General features: G+C 43.5%; 1 protein-coding gene across 4 annotated transcripts in view; it reads right to left on the bottom strand.

Moving 5' to 3' along the window:
• The window catches only part of CRHR2 (corticotropin releasing hormone receptor 2), a 151892-nt gene that overhangs the window by 96929 nt on the left and 34509 nt on the right, over positions 1-20454 (bottom strand). For 2 of the 4 annotated variants that reach the window (XM_072925271.1, XM_030264198.4), the window contains exon 3: positions 9914-10033. In XM_072925271.1, the coding sequence (XP_072781372.1) occupies positions 9914-10033 (120 nt within the window). Of the gene's footprint in view, positions 1-9913; positions 10034-10175; positions 14217-20454 lie in introns of those variants that run through there. The other 2 variants (XM_002196341.6, XM_072925272.1) reach the window with 2 other exon arrangements.

Raw genomic sequence — 20454 nt, 5'->3', positions numbered from 1 at the left:
CCTGTCCAAATCCCTTCAATCCCACCCAACACACCACCATCCACATCCTGAAAGGAAAACCAAGTCCTTTCCTTGATGAAAAGGACTTCTGAAAAGGACTTTCCAAGTCAGGGGTCTCTCTCACCCCACCAGAGCTCCTGGAACAGAAAAAATCCCACTAGGAAGGAACCTGTGAGGAAATTTCTCTGTGGAAGGCCAACACTGGGAAATCTCTCTGAAGGGCCCTGCTTCTCCCTTTCCTCTTCATCCCCAGCCTTTTACTCTGCTGTCCTGCAAAGGAATAGGGTGTCCCCTCCTTATCAATCCTAGAAATCCATTTCCAGCACCCAAACTCCTGTTTTCCACACTGGTTCCTGCACAAAGATGGGAGTTTTCAGTTTTTAAGTGTGTTAAGATCAGCCCAGAAAAAACAATCTCTGGAATCCTTCTGCTTCCAAACTCTGTATCAGCTGCTCCAGCTTCAGAGCAGGAACCAGTGTGGAGTCTGGAGATCCTGCAACAAGTCCTGACTGCTCATGATGTACTTTGAAATACACAACTGCTGATGTTTCAGGGATTACTGGCATAATGCAGCAATTCCTAAGTTAGATACAAATTCTTAGAAATGAGAAAAAGAATCCCTGGGAAGTCACATCTAAGTTTAGTTAAAATGGGGATGATGCACTAGCAAACTAATTTCCTATTTTCTGTGTTTGTCTCATTTCTGTGAGACATCTTTTTTCCAAAGCTCTGTTTACTCCCTGGCTGACTGAGGAGGATGCAGCTCCTCTGCATTAATTCTTCTGTCACAGCATGGCCAGGGCATTCCAGCCACCAGGGGTTTGGGACAGTACAACCAAACTGGGAAAGGTTCTTCCTTCTTTTGGTTTCCCAGGGAAATCTCTTCTTGAGACTTGAGAATTTTTTTTTTTTTTAAATACTTTTCCTATAATTTGTTTCAAAGTATTGCTTTTTCCCAGCACAAGTCTCATACGGAGCAGTATCTGCTCCTCTGTTATTCCCAGCACTGCAGAGAAAGAAGTCAGCATAAAGCAATCCTAGTTTTATTGATTTTATGACTCTGTCCCAAGAGGTACCAATTATGAATTCCAAGAATAACATCTGAGGGGAATGAAAACCGCACTGAAAAAAGAAAATATCTGCTAAAAATCCATTCCCCTTCAATTTCCATGGGAAACCTTATTTCTCATCAACTTCTCAAGCTGCTAAGAATGGCTGTCCTAATCTAGGTGTCAAGTCTGGATTTTGGGGTCCAAAACTGAGTAGCAGCTTCCCTTTCCCAGGACAGCAAACCTTAGGCAAAGCCTTGAACGACTGTCAGAGCCTGAAAATTTTATTTGGACAAGGATGCAGCTTGAAGGTCTGTTCTTCCAAGCCACAGAAATTGCAAAGACTCACCATTATATGAACAGCAAAGATACTTCTATGTCACGGCAGAGCACAGAGGGATACCTAAAGAACCTAAATCTGCCTAATTTATTGATTTGATTGTTCTGCAGAACACGAGCAACAGGCAGGGCAGAGCTGAGGTGGTATTGCCCCACTGGTGACACACCTGTGAGTTATTGTTGGTAAGTGGGAGCACCTGGAGCATCTGCCAGGTACTGAGGGAAAACCCAACTGCCAGGGCACAGCATTGAGACATCAGATGGACGCAAAGGGCAGCAGTGCAGCGAAGAACACGGCGTGTCCAGCCACGAGCAACCCCTGCATCATCCAAGGGCAGGTCCTTGTGCCTGCTTAGGCTCCTCTGATAGCTTTGTTTCACCCCTGCATGGCTGCACTGCGCTCTGCATGGCTCCACATCCTCTGCCACAACACACACCTGCCTGGGAACAAAGCTTGGCACTGCCCTTCCTGCAGCTTTTCAGAGCAGCCCTGGTGAGAGAGGCAACACCCCATAGAAGAAGGGGACGCAGGATCCCTCTCAGAAATGTGTCCTTGTCCCTGCCCCACCTCACGAGGCTCTTTTGCCGTGCAGCAGGATGGGGAGCAGCTCTGTCCCACAGCAGCCCCGCTCCAGGGTCACCCTGCACCATCCATCCCTCCCATCCACCCTGCAGGGGACACTGGCTTTACCTGCACTCTAAGTGACACCCTGTGGCTGGCAGGAGGAATGGCGGGTGACCATGGCCTCAGTGACATTGTCCCCCAGCTTTTGTGACAGCAAACTGAGGCTGCAAGCCTCAGGTGAGGCACAGAGAGCCTCAGGTGTTCAGCACCTGGCGAGAACAGCCCCATTCCACCTCAGCCTCCCACAGCTTGTCCAGGTGGAAAAAGGGTTAAAAGGCACAATAAAACAAGAGATCCTAATCCACAAGGGAGTGTCTACACTGCATGCAGCTGGCTGGGATTTTTCCTTTCATTTTGATATGGTGAGGTGAGGATTTGTAATAGATTTAATTCTTCCCCTTCCCCGGCTGCTCCTGAGGCGTTCCCTCTTCCTCCCCGTGTTCTAACACAAAAAGAACACATTTTTGCAAGTGTCATCTAATTCCAAACTTGTGGAAAGAAATGGACTTCAGTCCATCTGTTTTGCAGCTGGAAGACACTGCCAGCTTAGACAATAGCAAGTTCCAGAGAGATGGATGTGGCAGCTGCCTTAGGGAAAGAAAGAATTACGAAGAAGCTTCCAAAATAATGTGGGCAACACTTTGTTTGCTGACCCTCCCAATGGCCCAGGGTTAAAAGCCATCACTGAGATGCGCCACTGCTCAGATCTGACTGACTTTGGTGCAGAATGGCAGCTACAGTCACAGTTTTGGTGAACTCTGGGTAAATTTTGCCCCAAAGCCAAGCCTAAACTGAAGAGAACCCAAATCAGGTGCAACAGGACCACAACAAAGCCACCTCAAGTTATTAGCAAAGAACAAAAGTAAAAATTCGTGTTTAATTGGCTGGAGGAAAGGTCCTTGAATGTTGACTGAAGTAACATTAACAATCTCCTTATTTTACTACATGCAATTAACTTGTGTCCTGGGCTCAATGAAGAAATCACATGTTTTACATGATGATAGTAGTGGGAACAAAAAAAAAAAGGATTTTTTTCATTCCTTATTGTAAATATTATTTTCAACACTTTTCTTTCTTCCAGACTGCAAAATGAGAGCCATCTCATACCACAAATTATGCTTCACAAAAGAAAGAAAAAGAAGAAAAAAAACTTGGGAGGGAGCAAGTGAAGCTTCTCCCATTTGTGCATGACTGAAATCCAGAGCCTCCCACTGTATTTGTGGAAGATGTGTGTATTTGTGTTTCTCTGAAAAAGCAGCAAGAGAAAATGAACAAAAATGGTTGCAATCTTAATCTGGACACAGAGCTATTGGAGACAAGCTGACCTAATCAGCCGCAGATTTGATTTCCTCAGAGAGAACCTTTATGAGCTTAAAAATGATGTTTTATTTCCTCCCCCAGAATTCCAATTCTGGACTTCTTATTTTCCATTGTCGAGTTTGTTGCATTTCTCATCAGTCTCCTTCCTTTAACTTCCATGTACTCTTGACTTCCTAGCTGAAAATACTATGTTTTACCCCCCAGGATGCTTGATACATGGCTGCTGCAAGGCTACAGACTTCTTTAACAACAACAAAAAAGTCTTTTTCTAGTGACTCCATAACTAAAATTGACTACAAAACATTTATTTTTATCCCAAATCCCCTGTCATTAAAGAGTGGGATAAAAGCCTTCTGGACATCTAACAAGGTTACAGAAGACAGATGAAGTGAGAGTAGTTTAAGGGTTTCATAGTAATTTTTTTGAGTCTGAAAGCACACCTGCATGCCCATGATGGACATTTTATTTCTCTCCAATAACGATGAAAAGCCATCAGAACTTCAGGGCTCTCTCATTTACAGCAGGACTTTGCTTTCCAAGATGCAGCCTTTAAAGATCAAGCCAGAAAAACCTCTGGGGAATGAGTAAGTCACGTGAATGTGATCAACAGAAGTGGTCAAGACACTAAAATACATGAGATAAAACATAAGTGAAAATGTTAATTGAGTCTCTGGGCCAGCCACTTCTAAAAGTGCACATTTCTGTAATTATCAGGACAGGGCTTGCCTGCAAAATATGAACAAGACTCTGAGACTTGACTTCCTAGCAAGGCTCATGTTTTCTATGCAGGCTGGACCCACATCTCTAGAACTCTGAACAATAATTAATCAGAAGGAAAAGCAGCAAAGGTTAGATCTCCATAAAAAAATGGGGTTTTAACCTACGAAAATTAGCTCTTTTAAAAATTGAATCATCCCTATAAACCCTTTCAAAAGAGGGGAAATGCAAACCAGAAGAGCTATTAATTCACTTCTTCACCTTTCCCTCAGCACACAAATGATTCTTGCTCTGTGTTCAAGATGAGACAACCATAAACTGCAGGAATTCTTCTCTCAGTGTGGAGCAAGCCCTGCTGACAGGTACAGGTGTGATCTGTGTGCCAGGGGCTCCTTCCCCCATGCCCATCCACGTGAACATCAGTGTCGGAACTCAAAATGTCCCTCAGACATTTTTGGATGTTCTGGCCCAGGTCAGAAGCATTTGAGACCCTGGCAGGCAGCTGGAAACAGCTGTGATTTTGGGTTTGAGCCATGGAACGATTTACCAACTTTGTAGGAAGAACAAGAAGTCACAAATTTTAGATATTATAGTAGAAGTAGTCACAAAGTAGAGGGAAGAATTTTTAAATGCTGTACATGGGGGTTTTAAGTCCTTTACAGGGAGGTTTTGGTTTTGTACATGGGGGTCAGAGGTTTTAAGATGGAGGGACTTTGGCCTGCCCTGTCCTCCCTCTTTCTCCTTCCTCACCTCCATGTTCTTGGTGATGTTGGCACTCACTGATTGGTTTAGAGTAGAAAGGCACCATTTAATATAGGTAATAGGCATTGGGGAAAAACTGTAACCATGTAACACGTAATGTACCATATAAAAGATAGAAAAGCACCATTTAATATAGGTAATAGGCATTGGGGAAAAACTGTAACCATGTAACACGTAATGTACCATATAAAGGACAGCAGCAGCCCTGGGCAGGGAGAGAAGAAGCAGTCGGGAGTCAGAGAGGATGTCAGGGTGTGTGTGTGCCTCTGCCTGAGCTGCTGAGCAAACCACAGCAGCCCCAGAAGTAAATCTTTTAGATAACTTGCAATAAACTACCTTGAGACCGGACAACAGAAGAATACTGAGCTTTTTTTGAAAGCACAGGTTGGAGGAGAGATTTTTCCACCACCCTGACCTAGGGTGAGCTCCAGCACATCAGTTGCTAATTCACCAACCCTCTCCAAAGCTTTCTCAGCAGGCAGCTGGTGGTAGGGCCAAGGAAAAGGTGGTGCACACCCCCTCAGAACAAGCAGGAGCCCAGTCCCCATCAGGGCAAGGTTAGCAGTGATTATGTGCCTGTTCTCAGCTGCACGGTCCCCGGAGAAGGTGAGGAGGATGCTTGGTGTGATATCCAAAACACTCCTGTGAAGTGGCTGTTTCAGTCAAAGAGCTTCCCTACACTGAGAGAGAGAGAGAAAGAGAGAGGAGGTGGGGGGGATTTGCAGGCTGGGAGTTGGAGCTACAGAGACCTTTTGTTGATGACAAAAGCAGTTTGATCTCAACCCTCAGGTGTGGGATCAGTTCAGCACAGCACTCGCCCAGGGATGAGCTCAGCTGCCTAAACATGGGCATTGGATCATTTGTCACTGAGCATCTGCAACACCTGCGTGGCCTGGGAGATGAAACACAAACCTACAACAAGGCTGGGCTCCCTAAAACAGCAACAAAATACCCCTTGGCATATCAAACAGCACTGCCGCTTCTGCAGGGGCTGCTGGGCTGAGCTGCTCATTTAGGCTGAGCTCAGTAACTCCCTAGGCTTCACTCCTTCTGTCAATTAGAGCTCTGACTTGTATTAGTGCATAAATACTTAAATTAGCTGTCGATACTACTTGGAAATACCTCACTTTGTGGGTTTTAACCTGAAAGACCTTCTGAATGCCTGCAGCTCCTGCCTGCAGCCCAGAGCAAAGTGAGCAGCCCATGATGGATGGGTGGCACCACAGGACACCCGCCCTGCCACACCAGGTGCTTGGGACAAAATTTGGTTGAGGCTACAAAAGTCAACATTTCTTTTCCAGCAGATGCACATTGAACCCTGGATTTTCACTTTGCACAAGGAGATCTGTAGGGAAAGTGTTAATGTAGGCATGCTTTATCCTGTAACACGCTCCAACTACGTGCTTGAACAGCTGCTTTTTAGCAAGCAGCAAAACCGGACTCATTACAGGCCATTTGCTGAATTAATCAAGCCTCAGGATATCCTAATAAGTGAATTAATCTGTTTCCTAAAACAAAACTAAGAGCTTCACACTGTCAAAGCATAAACACATCTAGAGGGCAGCAATGATATTGTAATTTTTCACTAAATATAGAACCTGAGCAGAGACAAGTGCACAGTCACAAACTGCAGCAACACAGATTTTTTTTTTCCTGTTTCTTTTAATTTTTCCCCCTTTGAGAATAATACATAAAAACTGCAAAGCTGTAAGTGGATGGCATAATTTTCAGATCCTTGAGAAAAGAACATTTTGCCCATATTCACACTGCAGGGTAACCAGAGCATGATCTGTCACCATGACTTTATTTCCCAAATAAAAAGGGAGGGAAAAACCCCCAACATATCACCAAAATAACAAAATGTCAGGGATAAAAAATCCTCACAGACTGACAGACTTTGTTTTACAAATGCAGCTGAAACTTATCTGAGTCACTCAGCAGCTCCCAGGAGACACAGAGAAACACAGACCCAGGCACAGAATCACCACGGGAATCTCTTGCAGTTAGGATGGAAATATTTTACACCAACAGTTTATTCTAGTGTGGCAATCAGGAGGAGGGTTTTTTAAGCACAAGCTCTTTTTTTTTTTAAGGGTTTGTTGGTGTTTATTTTTTGATTTTGGGGTTTTTTTGGGTTTTTGTGGGGTTTTGTTTGTTTATTTGGTTGGTTTTTTTTCCTCAAATGCTTTTTCATTGAATTTGCTGGAATTGATAGCCTTCCCCATCTGAGTCAGAGTGGACATCAAAGCTTGAGAGGTGACAGGATGGACACAAAGCAGGGGAGGTGCATCCAAAACCTCTGATGAGCTGATCTGTGGAGGAACCTACCTGTCTGTTTTTGTCTTGAATTCCATCCCCTACATGCACAGAGACTACAGTGAGGTGCAGAAACAACCCCACGAGTACCAAAACTCAGCCACAGATCAGTGCTTTGTGCTTCTCTGAGTTTTTCAAAAGCTTTTCACACAGTTTGGGCACTTCCCAGTCTGGATTTGCCAGTGTCTACAATGCAAAAGCTTTCCTTGACAGGGAATGCTGCTGGGTTCATTCCCTCCAGCTGATGAGCTGCTTTTAGGAAATTGGTGGGAAATTGGAATATTTGAGAGCTTGATTTTTAAAACTGAAAAAGAAATCACTGAAACTGATCCAGTTCTTTTACAGGCTCTCAAATGAGAAATATACTGACAGATATACAAAATATACTCACAGATATATAAAATAAATGCAAAGGAAAGCTGTAGCTCCTAAAAGGTGGAGGCTCATGAATGTGGGATACCTGACAGTATAATAAATGCTGAGTTACACCCTAGAGCTGGAAAAGCTCTTAGTAGAAGAAAGGCAATGGAAGGTGATTTTTCTAAATTGGTCTAATTTTGCTCTCAAAAAAAAAAATCAGTGTAATATAACAAACCATCATTTCTCCGTCTCATCAAAATGCAAAACAAAATAGAACAAAACTACATACCCTAGGCAGAAATCTTATGTTGATTCAAGCCATTTCCTATCAGACCTTCATTTTGAGCTGTATTATTCACCTCTGAGATTTGCAAGATCCATTTCCCATTCTTTAATCAGTTGTCTGTGCTCATTTTATCATCTGCATGGGGAACACAGCTGAGGTTTTCAGCACAATCAGCCTCATCACAAATGAGGCAACCCACAAACCAACTTGGTGAAATCATGCAAATGGTCAGAATGTGTCAGTATTTGGTTTTCCCAAATTCTTGATGTGTTCTGCATACAGTAATTGTATTTTTCAAATGCTAAAAGAGATTGCACCTGTGTATTCAATCCCTAACCTGCTGTCCTACTGCTCTCCCTAGCTTTAATCACTTAACTGCTATTTCCCAAGGAGCCACTGATTCCAAAAGCTGACCAGATTTTGATATAACCCTTCCCTCTGTTTTCTGCACTACAGCTGGGAGGAACTACACACATGGAAGGGTCTGAGATCATCTGGAGGTAGCTACTCACATTTTATGTTGAAAGGAGAAAAATATCCATTTCCTCAGAAAATAATGCTTCAGCATTTCAAGAACGTATTTCCATCAGTCTTTAATTAACATGCCATTGTTTTAAGAGCAAAGAATTTAAGAAAACTTATTAGCACTGCAATACAAGCAGCAGCCACCACTGAGAAGGAGAGAACTTTAAATCAGGTCATTGATGAACTACTGAAAGCATCAACAGAGTTTATAAAAACCAAACTGGGGTATTCCATATTTTTTTACTTTCATATACAGGAAAAACATTAAAATTCTTTCCACTGTGTTCGCACTGCCCTTAATTCTCAGAAATTTTCTTCTGGTCTCAGCTGAGACTTGTCCAAGTAGTGAAGTATCTGCTGTAATCAAAGCCAGCATCACCCAGCCCATTCCAAGCTCCCTCCTATTTTATTGCAAAGACCCAGGTCTGAGATTAGAGAGCTTTAGGGTGATTTTGCAGTTCTCTGAGGCAACCTTTTACTCTGCTCAAAGTCTGTCCCTAAGAACTAATCTGTCAGGGGGCTTTGTTTCTCAGGGTCAACGCACCCAACTTTTGGCCAGTTACCTGACCATGATACCTAGAGCTGAGGAAGGAATAAATTCACTTTTTACAAGTTTAAAAATAAGATCTGACGTGTCAGGGGTCACTCTTTTACGGGACTTAAGGAGAATACTGGCCCCACAAAATTAACACTACCTGCAAGTAAGATCACCAACAGCCAAGCAAAAGTTCTGAGTGAAACATAGAATGAAATTATCCTTACAGTCAAAACCACACTGAAAAAATGAGTGACAAACAAGCGGGTGCACACATTTGGAATTAATATGTTTTAAAACTCTTAATGAAAGGTCCAAAGGGTATTGACAGATAAGCAGAAGGAAATGAGTGCCTGGGTCCCACAGCCTGAATAATAAATTTGTAGTGAGTCATCACGATTGTTTACCTCGAAGAATAAAGCATCCAGGAGATTTCTAAGGAGCCCCCATGCTCCCTTGCTTTGAATATTATTTGCCTCCTAATTTCCTCTCCTGTCTCCTGAGCAGAGCTGATGCAGCTCCAGCCCCAGCAGCCAGTCCCTGATGAAGTTGCTAAAACAGATTGCAGCCCTCAGCCTTCTTTCTGTCTGTTACACCCAACTCCAGCAGGGCTTGAACCCCTGCTCACACAGCCAGCCTGGAAAAGGGACTGACTTTCCAAAATGCAGTTGAGGTGGTAGGAATAAGTGTTCCATGAGCCAAAGGTTGTCTAATTATCCAGGTGGGTGAAGCACTGCTACAAACACACTGAGCTGTGGGCAGATGCACATGCACAAACACACAAAGCACAATAAACTCTCCTCAGACTGCAGAGAAGATTTTCTGCCCGGATCTCCCTAAATGTACTTCAGCAAAGAGGAAGCAGTGTCCACAAGCCTGCGCTTTTGAGAAATATGCATCATTCCAGGCAAAAATTGTGAATATACAGGCTGGAATGTGGAGGAAATGTTGGTTCCCAAGCAAACTTTTTTTTTTTCTTTGATTGTTATTTTTTTCCATGTAATGAAAATAGATTTTGGGTGTCCCCAGGCGCCTTCTGAACGCGAGATCTGCGGGAGAAGAAAGGAGTTTGTACTTACTCGTGGTGTTGTACTTGATCCCATTGAAGAACTCCGGGCAGGGTCTCTCCACCAGTTCCCCCGCAGAGGTTCTGGGCCAGCAGGTCCCGATCTGGTCCGTGGTGGCATTGCAGTACGGACCTGAGGTTAAAAAAACGAGACAGAAAGGGGAAAAGAAGCAGTTGAGAAAGCACAAAAGCCACGCACTTCGCATCACAAAGCAAACCGAATCTCAGCACTTGTGAAGCTTTTCCCGAGCTCTGCGCCAGGTAACAACTCCTACCATCAAAGCCCAGGAAAGGGATAGAGGAACTCTCTAAAAAAGTCTCGTGCAAACGATCCAGGAGGCTGCAGTTCACATCAAATTCTAAGATGAACTGAGAGATGGTCACATCCATTATTCCCTCTGGGACTGCTGGGCTGGATCAGGCTCCTTCTGGATCACCTCTTTGTGTGTGATTTTTTTTTTTTTTTTCCCGTCCTCTCTTCTTTTTCTCCTTTCTGGAGCCAAACGAGCATCAATGTGTCGGAGCCGCTCGCAGCGCGCTGACAACTTGGCTGAGTCCTGCGTCTGCCTGTGCGGCTCAGCCCTCCCAGCTCAGCCCTCCCAGCTCCTCTTCCCTTTAAATCCAGCGGCTCGGGAGCCAATGGGATGGGGCTGAGCCCGGCCTGAGGGGCTCAGGTCCCCCCGGTGTCCCCAGCGAGCTCCCGGCTGCCGCCCGGCTCCGCCAGCCCGCTGCGCTGCTGCATCCCCCTCGCCCTCCTCCCTCCCTCTTTTATTGCTAGCTCCAGGGATGAGCGCTTCTGCAAAGAAATGCTCGCTGCAAATTAAAGCCAGGGAGAGCAGGAAAAGCCATCAGAGGAGGAGAACTCCTCGGTGTTTATTGTTTTTTTTTGTGGAGAGAAGCAATTCCTGCCTTTGCTGCGTGGAACTGAGGATGAGCAGGGATGCTGGGGCAGTGGAGAAGGAGGGACCCGGTCCAGGAGGTGCTGGACAGGCCTTGAGAAAGAAGAGAAATAATAAAAGCAGGGATGAAAGATAGAAATAATAAAAACAGGGATGATCTGATAGAAGAGAGGTGTTGGAACAAAGGAATCTGGAGTAATCATAGAATCACAGAAGGTCTGGCTTGGAAGAGATGTTAAAGGTTATCTCATTCCAATACCCTGCCATGGGCAGGGATGCCCTCAATAGACCAGGTTCCTTCAAGCCCTGTCCAGCCTGGTCTGGAATAAAGAAATCTGGAATAATGACCCACAGAATAGGCAGAGTGGGGAGAGTAGAGCCTAGGCACCGAGGGAACACATCTTTCCCTGTGGACAGTAGAGCAGGGCAAGGCACAGAAAGCTTTGGAGCAAAGGGTAGATCATTCAGGGGAAGAGGAAGAAAAGAAATGCCCCTCTCATTTTCCAGTGGTAGGAGAGAGCAAGGTTTTCAGAAAGGATGAGCACCCAGAGTGACCAGGAGCAAGAGCAGGAGCCTCTAAACAAGACAGTCCTGATGTGGGAAGAGAGAGAAGAGCAAAGGGCTTGACAAACTGAGGTCAGCATGGGACAGGATGAGAAGGGTCTGGTGAAGGGCAAGGAGGAGAGGTTTGGAAGGAGCTGCCCAGAAGGCTGGCAATCTTTGGGAAATCAAAACTCAGCAGAGTGGCACTGGGCAGACGGCTGTACCCTGGGACATGCTGGAGAGCAGCTCAGATCTGACCAGCCTTTCTGACTTGCTACACCAAGCTATGAGGAAATCCCTAAAAAAAAAGTACTGCTGAGGATCATTTATGAGCACAGATTTTGGGAAGCAAACAACAAAGTGACTTGTAAGGGAGTAGACTGAGATCAGTAGATATGAAATGACAGAGAGGAATGCAGAAAAATAAGGCAAAGACAGTAAAATGAAATATTTACAGTCTGTTCACAGCTTTAGATTGGACAAGGTGCTTACACTGAGCTCAAAGCAGTGATAAAGGACTTCTTACAACATTTATCTCCCACCCTGCAAAGGCCTGGACTTTCCTTTTATTCATATTTAAGACTGAAGGGCTTTATTCTTTACTTTTGAAGGACCAGAAGAATTGTGGCATCCAAAGAGAGGAAAAAGAAAAAATAACTGGGTTAGAACAACAAATAAATTAACAACATGCACTGAGGAGAGAACTAGCCAGGATGTTATTTTGCCATCTGGGAATCTGGAGATTTTTTTAACATTTTCAGATTGCAATGGCAGAGAGGGGAGGAGTGCCACTGCGGTTTTGGGGTAAGTATTTTTATTTGGAATATATAAAAACCCATGAGAATAACAAGTGTACTAATTCTCTAGACACTGTGATATTCTGAGGCAAATGAATGCATCTCTCTGCTTCTCTTTCTGGAGCCTTAATCTGCTTCTCAAGTCAATGTTCCCAAAACTGCAGCCCTTCTGGAGAAATCTCAATTTCAACAAATTAACCCTTCTCAACACCAACAGATCTCTTTGTCCCATGCACCTGCAACCCCAAAGAGCAGGCGAGAAATTTTTTTTAGCATCAGTCACCTAACATGACCATGACCAACCTACTGGCTGGGTTTGAACACTGCTTTGAGGAGAAAGGCCTTTTTCTTCAACTTCCAAGAGTGAGGGATAAATGGTGCTCTAAACCCCCATTTTCTCCTTCCTGAAAGTTCAGTTGAGCTCATAAAATTCCTTTTTGTTCCCCAAGCTGAGCCTCTCAGGGGTGGCTTTGAGACCTTCTCACAGGACAGCACCTGAATGTGCCCAGTGGCACCACTGAGCCCAGGGGCTGCTCCCACACAGGCAGGACTGAGCAGTCAGCAGGACACTGGTCCAGGATTTTGTAAAATTATTTTTTTTTGTCTGCTTCTGCTGCCTCTCTGCAGGAGAAAAATCACATAGCCTGGCCAAAAGTCTTCATTTCTCACCTACTGTCTGCCCTTTCTATTTTTTTCATGCTGTTTGTTCAGCACACTGGACTCGAAATCCTGCTTGGAGGCTTTGGGCACTGGAGCTTCCTGAGTTTTTTGAGGAATGTAGCACTTAATAAATTACAAAAAAAGAATGACAGTTTCAAAAAAAGTAACTACTTTTAAATTTGGTAAATGTTTCATGTTCCTAATTCTGCCCTGTGTTTTCCAGAATAAACTCTTGAAGATTTTTTGAATGGTTCAAATATTACAGAGTCGAACGCTAAGCTGAATTTCATTTCAATTCTCTTCTTTATAGTGGTTAACACCTGAAACAATAGCCATGAATTAAACTAAATATTTTTTCAGGCTCAGGAGAATGATTTCTTCATTTAAGTGAAAAGAGCTAGAAAATCTTCAATCTAAACTGATTTCCATCTTTTCAGTTCAAACTTTAGAAAATCAGAAGCAGCACGTGTCATACAACACTGCTGTGTTCCATATATTTAATAATAATAAAAAAAAATCACTGCAAAAATAAATATAGAGGGGATGAATGTTGAGGATTAAGTCTGAATGAATAAAATAATTTATTGTTCCTCAGTCCACAAATCAGTACCATTCTTTAATAATCCCAGTTCCGCTGTAACCTCTTGATGAAAAACTACTTTTGCAGCTATCCCTGGGTACAATTAACCACTTCATCAAAGTTTCCCTCTGACTGGATCTGGTGAAATCCTGACTCTGTCAGTTGGACTCATTTGATGTGCAAATGTTGTTCTTTATGCAAGAAACCAATGATATGAAAGACTGACAGAAATCCTGCAGCTGCTGACACTTCTGCTTCTCTGCCGATGCCATGGCACACATGACACAAATCAGCCCTTGCCAGGCAGCAGAGATCTGCCTTAGAAATTCCACAGCATCCCAAGAAAGCTGGGATTTGGCTCTTGGCAGGCAGAAAAACTTTGCCAGCTTCCAAGTGGGCTCGTTCCTGCATGCTGCTATTCACTGGTTGGTTTGGGTGCACGTGCAAGGCTCTGGAAGAGAACAGGACAGACAAATAAACCTGAGCACGCACACAGAGCTCAGTAAGACCATTTAAAGAGGACTTGTTAAAAGGTCACCTGCAGTTCTTCTGGGAAAGGAATGAGCTCTGCTCATAAATGGCAATGGAAAGCTCTGTATGTCAGCCCTCACACCACTGCTGCACAGCTGCTTTCTTCATCTACAACCTGCTCCAAGCCACAGCGGATGGAATTAGCCAGAGCACGGCTTTTAGTTTGCCCCACCAACAGTGAGTAGCAAGGATGAGCTGTGATTGTCCAGCAATATCAAAGCTCAGCTCTGTGCAGACTCAGGCAGTCACTGTAAGTGTTTGGAGAGGGTGGAAGGAGCTCCAGAACCACCTGACTTCTCCTCAGACTCAATCTACACAAAACCAAGGAATTCCTGTGTATTTCAAGACCCAGGATGATTATTGAGGGGAGGGGGGCAAAAAAGCAAAGACAAAAAAAAAAAAAAAAACAGAACACAAATTCTCTCCTCATTACCCTTCTTCAGAGAAAGAAAAGTATTCAGCCTCCCACTACAGTGACAGCTTTATCACTCCTGCTGTCTGTCAATGTGAAGAGCTCCTGCTCTGCAGGCACAGCAGTCACCCTCTGCTCTGCTCTGTAAGAAGGCACAGGGCAGGAAATGCACATCATCTCTCCATCTGGCGACACCAATATCCTCTGCACCTCGGTGCCATGTGGCTTTCAGGAATTTTACCTCATCAGGATGCGAGTATCACACCGGGTCACAGCGCCAGTGTTGGCTTTTCACCTCTCTTCCCCTAACCCAGGTGTGTACATCCACATCCAGACTCTTCATCTCATGTACAAACTGCTCTGTTAACTCACTCATGGAGCTGTTTCTTCTAAATGTGAGGCTGGAGGGTTTCAAGTGGTACAATCAATTTTTTCTCATCTCCTTTTCCTGCCCCAGTAATCCTGTGTTATTGCAATGACCTTCCAGCATCAAACTGTCAAGTTACTGGGACTCTTTAGCTTGGTAAGGAATGCAAGACTTTGAGGAAAGTGCAAATTTATCCAAGTGGCTTCTGGGCCACACACCTCAAGGCCCTCCTTCTCAAGCTGCACTGCAAAACTGCTCTGATTGTGCTTCTCAAATGCAGTGTTGGCATAACCATGAGCTGGTAGAATATTTATCTTCCCATTCCAGGTGTGTAAATGCAGTTTTCAGAGTGGGAGCATGTTCAGACCACAGGGAGCAAGGCAATTCAAGTAGCAAGAGGTTGAGGACAGCTTAAAGATCTCCACAGACATCTCTAGAACTGCCATGGGTATGTTACATATGGCTGACTCCTCTGCCACACCACACCCTGGCTCCTCACAGTGAATTCCACTCTGCTGCAGGAGTAGACTGCTAAAGAAAAGTCCTTCTCAAATTGAGGGCTACACTTTTAATCAAAATCTGGCCATTTCTGCATCTACTTGAGACCTACACTGCAAGTTCAGAGTTGAAAATTGTTGTATGTGAAGATTAGACAGAGATACACAGAGATCTTTGTTTCAGCTGATAGACTAATTTGTTAGAAACAGGAGACATCCTTTATTGCTAGAAATGAAGTATGACTCCACTGAGCAGAGATAAAATTAATAAATGCAGGTCTGTGGTGATGAATCTTCACAGCTTCATTGATGCTAGAAAATATTTACTGGGGGTGTAAAAAGATCCAACAGCATAAATAATAAATTACTTGTAGCCATTTATTATTTATGCTGTCAAATCACTATATTTCAATACAATATCAATATATTTCTTTAGGCACATTAATACACTTGTCATTATCTACAGCTATAAAACCTGTGTGAGTGAATCATGTTACATGGGACAAACGATGAGACACTGCAGGGAGATTACAAGAACACAAAGCATACAAAAGAACCAACCTTGTCACACTAATAAACTGCCAGAGTTATTTTTCTTGAAGTGAGCTGTTTTAGATGAATGTACAGAACATCATCTACTGCATAAGAGCACAACAGTATTCCAGAATAACTCTGATTTTATACAGGGTCAAATTCAGAGTCAGTGCTTCACAGACACACAAAAACACAAAGGAGCCCATCTGATATATTTATCTATGCCTGGCAATGGCTTGGTGCCCTGTTTACAGCATAAGCACAAAAAATAGCAAAATAAAAGGGAGTTAAGTCCCATCTAAACAGATGATGACCATGAGGATGTGTGTTATTATCTCACTCTTTCTGTTGTGTACAATGGGACCACTGCCACAAAGGATGTAAAGATTCAGGGGTCTTGTCCTGTTCTCCTCCTCAGCACACATCAGCCACGAAATTCCTTCTGGCTTAATTCAGCATATGCCAAACTTTTGCTCCCCCTGCCTCCCACTCTGCTTTGTTTTGCTGCCTTTCAGTGTATGCTGGGAAGATCTGAGTAGTCTTCCCATGCATCATAAACTGGGAGGATGTACAGAAATAAAAGACACCAAAATGTTCAGAAGTCAATCCCTCATTTCCTCTGGAAGCTCACAGGCACTGCACGGTGCCTGATTTTGAAACATCAGGCAGCTCAGAAAGCACAAAGAGAGATAAATAACACATGATCATGCTGCTCAATATCCCAGCTCTAAAAATGACCCAAATCAGATGCCGCCATGTCTTAGGTTTCAAGTGCAAGATGTGGCTGGGGGTGTGTGTTCTGTTGCCATCTGTCAGAGGTGGGGCAGTTCTCTCCTGTTCATGGGGCAGTTTTCTTTATCTCTCCCACAGCCAATCCTCCCTCCAGGAGATCTCTTCTGTCCGTGGCCACTGAGTGTCTCTGCATGGCTGAGAAAATTCCATCATCCCATGGGGAGATGCTGTGCCCAGGGGAGGAGCCAAGCATTCCTACCTGGATACAATCTGACCTGGGAACAGCACAGCAGCCTTTGCCCACTGCATTCCCAGAGGAGCAGCTTTCTTCCCACTGCATTCCCAGAGGAGCAGCTTTCTTCCCCACTGCATTCCCAGAGGAGCCCAGGCCCATCTCCCCCAGCCCTGGAGCTCCAGAGAAAAACTCCCCCCTTGTGCAGGATCCTGCTCCAGCAGAAGCACAGCTGGCACTGCAGGAGGGCTGAGCCACCATGGATGGAACTGCTGCCACCTCCCTGACCCACAGGGGACAGGGCCTGCTCTGACTCTGGAAGTGGGGTTCTGTATTGCTGCATTCTTAATTTTTCTAATAAAGAACTGTTATTCCTACTGCCATATCTTTACCTGAGAGCCCCTTAATTTTGAAATTATAACAGTTTGGAAGGAGGGGGTTTACACTTTCCATTTCAAGAGAAGCTCCTGCTTTCCTCAGCAGACACCCGTCTTTTCAAACTGAGGCACACCAACAAAACCAGCCTGCTCCAAACTGCCATGATCTAATCAATAGGGCTTCCTAAGCAACTTCAACAGAAAAAGTAAGAGAATTAACCCTTTGGGGTCTGGGCCCTGCCTTTGTGGCCTACCACACATGGTAGCTATAATGTCATGACTCCCAGTTTTAAACCATCCAACTCATATTTGGTTGGGTTTTCTTTGAGGAGCACCCTCAGTCTGGCTTTGGGACCCTGGGCTGGTGGCTTCTGTACTCCTTTGGGCCCAAAGCAAGTGGAAATTCAGGACTTGTAACAGATTGAAACATTGCAGAACTGCCAGCTCTCAATGCTCTGACTCTCTGCTTCCCATGAGTTATCAAAGCTGCCATTTATAGGCAAGAAGGGTCTAGACTTTGATTCCACTGCCCAAAAGCGTGTGAGCTGCAAGATCTGAGGTACTCCAGCATATCTGGAATAGCCACATGAGGCTGGCAGAGAAACTCAGGACCCTGGGAAGATCCGTCCCTTCTGAAGCAGCAGCCACAGGGCAAACACTTTGTCCTCAGGCATCTCAAGTGTTCTGGGACACCTGTGGACATCAGACTGGGCAAAACCTGGACCTGATAGAAAAGGGAAGGATCCCACCAACAGCATGTCACAGGGGGGCTTTCACTATTAATACATTGGCTTTGTGAAGTAGATTTTTATTCCTTGGGTTAATTTAAATCATTCATAAATGTGGGAAACCTCCTAAAACACAAAGGGTAGCACAAGCCTTGTAGAGCAACTAAAGTTTTCCTGATTATTTTCTCCTCTCGATTGAACTGTTATGTTTACAACACATCTCAGAGAGGAAACAAATTTTGGACACATCTCTTATGGTGTCCCCAGTGCAAATGTTTCCAGAGATGCCAATTCACTAAGGTGCAACCAATAGAAAAAAAAAATAAAAACTTTTGCAATGAGATTTACCTGATGAGATTGATTTTGCCATCAGCTCTAACCATTACCCTGAGTAGATCTTTGCTGTCTATAAGAGGAACCAGCTTGGATTGATGTAAATGTCTGCATTAATCAGATTAATCCCATTCCAGATGCCCTGAACAAAGATCAAATTATTTACTGAGCTTTTTCCCACTGGCCCACCTCATCTCCCTGGAGCGTTTGACAGCTGTAATCCCATAACTTTGAGCCTATCATTTCATGGGAGAGCAAACAAAAATATTTAAAATTAAGCACATCAGGTATAAATATGAGAAGAAAAATGTTCTGTTAGGACAGGATTATCACAATGCCAGCAGCATTGTGTTTAGAGATTCCATGTCTTAGATTTAATGCAATTATTTACCAGAGGAAATCAATACAACACAAGCACTGTGTAATAGATTTGCATTTCTCTGCCAGCCACCACTCAGCAAACACCAGAGAAAATGCCTGGAAATGAAGTGGCAGAATCATGAGCAGAATACTGACTTTGAGAATTGAGACAGAGGTTCTCAAACACAATTTCACCAGGCTCTGAGGAGGATCCAGTCACACCAGACACCAGCTGCAATGATTAGGCATGAAAATGGATTATCATAATATTATTATGGCCATGATAACTGAGGAAAAATAATATCATAATTTCCTGATCTGTGATTTTCAAACTGCTACTGCACATGCTTGCAGCCCCAGAAGAACAGAGAGGATGTCAGAACATTAATTCTGTTGCAGTAACTTGTGCCTGTGTCTAGAATCAGTGACCTCACATAATTTTGGATTCCTCCTGTGGTAAAAAAAATCCCTCTCCAGATCTCCTCCCTAGCTTGGTTCACTACCCTTTGTAGTTTTCACCACCAGGGCCAGTATTTCTGATTCTGCAGCTCAGGGTACTTCAGGTCTTGTATGGTTTAGGGTATTTGAGAGGTTCATAGAGGCAGAAAGATTCATTTCACCTAATTCCAGCCACCTAAAATTTGGGTATCTAGACTAAATCAAGTTCTCTAACAGTCTCCAGGGAAATGGACACTTTCAAAGAATGATGATTCATTTAATTTGGAGACAAATACCTTCTTCAAATTTACAACTCATAGATATTCTACTTAGTTGTATGTTATTTACCCAAAGATACATTTGAACTTTGGAAAGAGCTGTCACCTGCCAACACATCACATATCTGAGATGGGTATCAGAGTTTTACTTACAGGTCAGACAGAAATTGAGAGCTAGGACTTCATGCTGCTTTGAAATGCACACATATTTGTTTAAATGCTATGCTTTTATTTGAATTTTAATGATCTTGTATAAGACTTATAGAATCCTGTTATTTTAAATCACACATTTTGATCCACCTGTAAATTGTCTGCATCAATTTTGTGGCTAAGAACTTTCACAATACGTATAAACCTTGGAAAACAGTTTAAAGCCTCAAACCCCCAGATTTTTCTGTTCTTATTAAGACATTGGATATGCAGATCTCAATCTATAACTGATTCCATCAGCATTGGTTATAGTGGATTTTTACAAAAGTCATAGACCATTCCACAAGAATTCAAAGCAAAACAGTGAAAACTGAAATAAGCACCAACATTGAAACAGATTAATTTCAGCACAGATGTAAAACATGGGTAAATGTCATCAAGCAGCTGATAGTGGGATACAGATTTTAATAACAGGTGCAGCAACAAATTAATCCTGGGAAGCGTGGCACTCCCAATCTGCTTGACAGCACCTCTGGGTTTCTTTCCCCAGGATGTGCTCATGTGGTTTTTATTTGGGAAACTGCACGTCTCACCCCAATGAATATTAAAGAAAGAGTTTGGGGAAAACACGTAACGTTCTGATTAAACATTTTGTCACTCACATGCTCTCACACTCAATTGCAAAGGCAAGATAACAACATCTTATTGCTCAGCAAGTGATGCTTCTCTTCTGAACTCCTCAAATCTCCTCGTTAACCTTCCAAAATCTCTCACCACCCCCTACACTGCCCATCCATGATGTTGCTAACTGCCAGTTATCACCAGCAGATGTCAAAATCTGTGATTGATGCCTTGAAAAAAGTTATTTTTCAGCATTTCTTCCCTTTCCTAGTTAATAAGATAATCAGAATCATCACTTACAGCAATGTTTTAGGCAACAAGGATCTGCTCATCATGTCTTTACCTTTAGGGACTACGAAATGAAGAAATAATAATTATTCATTTTGTTTTGAAGAGATTTTTGGGCAGTTATTGCATTATGAATATGAATAATTACTTTTGTGAGGACCAAGTTCTTTTCATTTTCAATTCCTGTAAAGTTATTA

Source organism: Taeniopygia guttata, chromosome 2 (genome assembly GCF_048771995.1).
Source record: "Taeniopygia guttata chromosome 2, bTaeGut7.mat, whole genome shotgun sequence".
Taxonomy (NCBI): Eukaryota; Metazoa; Chordata; class Aves; order Passeriformes; family Estrildidae; genus Taeniopygia; species Taeniopygia guttata.
This window is presented reverse-complemented; position numbering and strand designations above follow the sequence as displayed.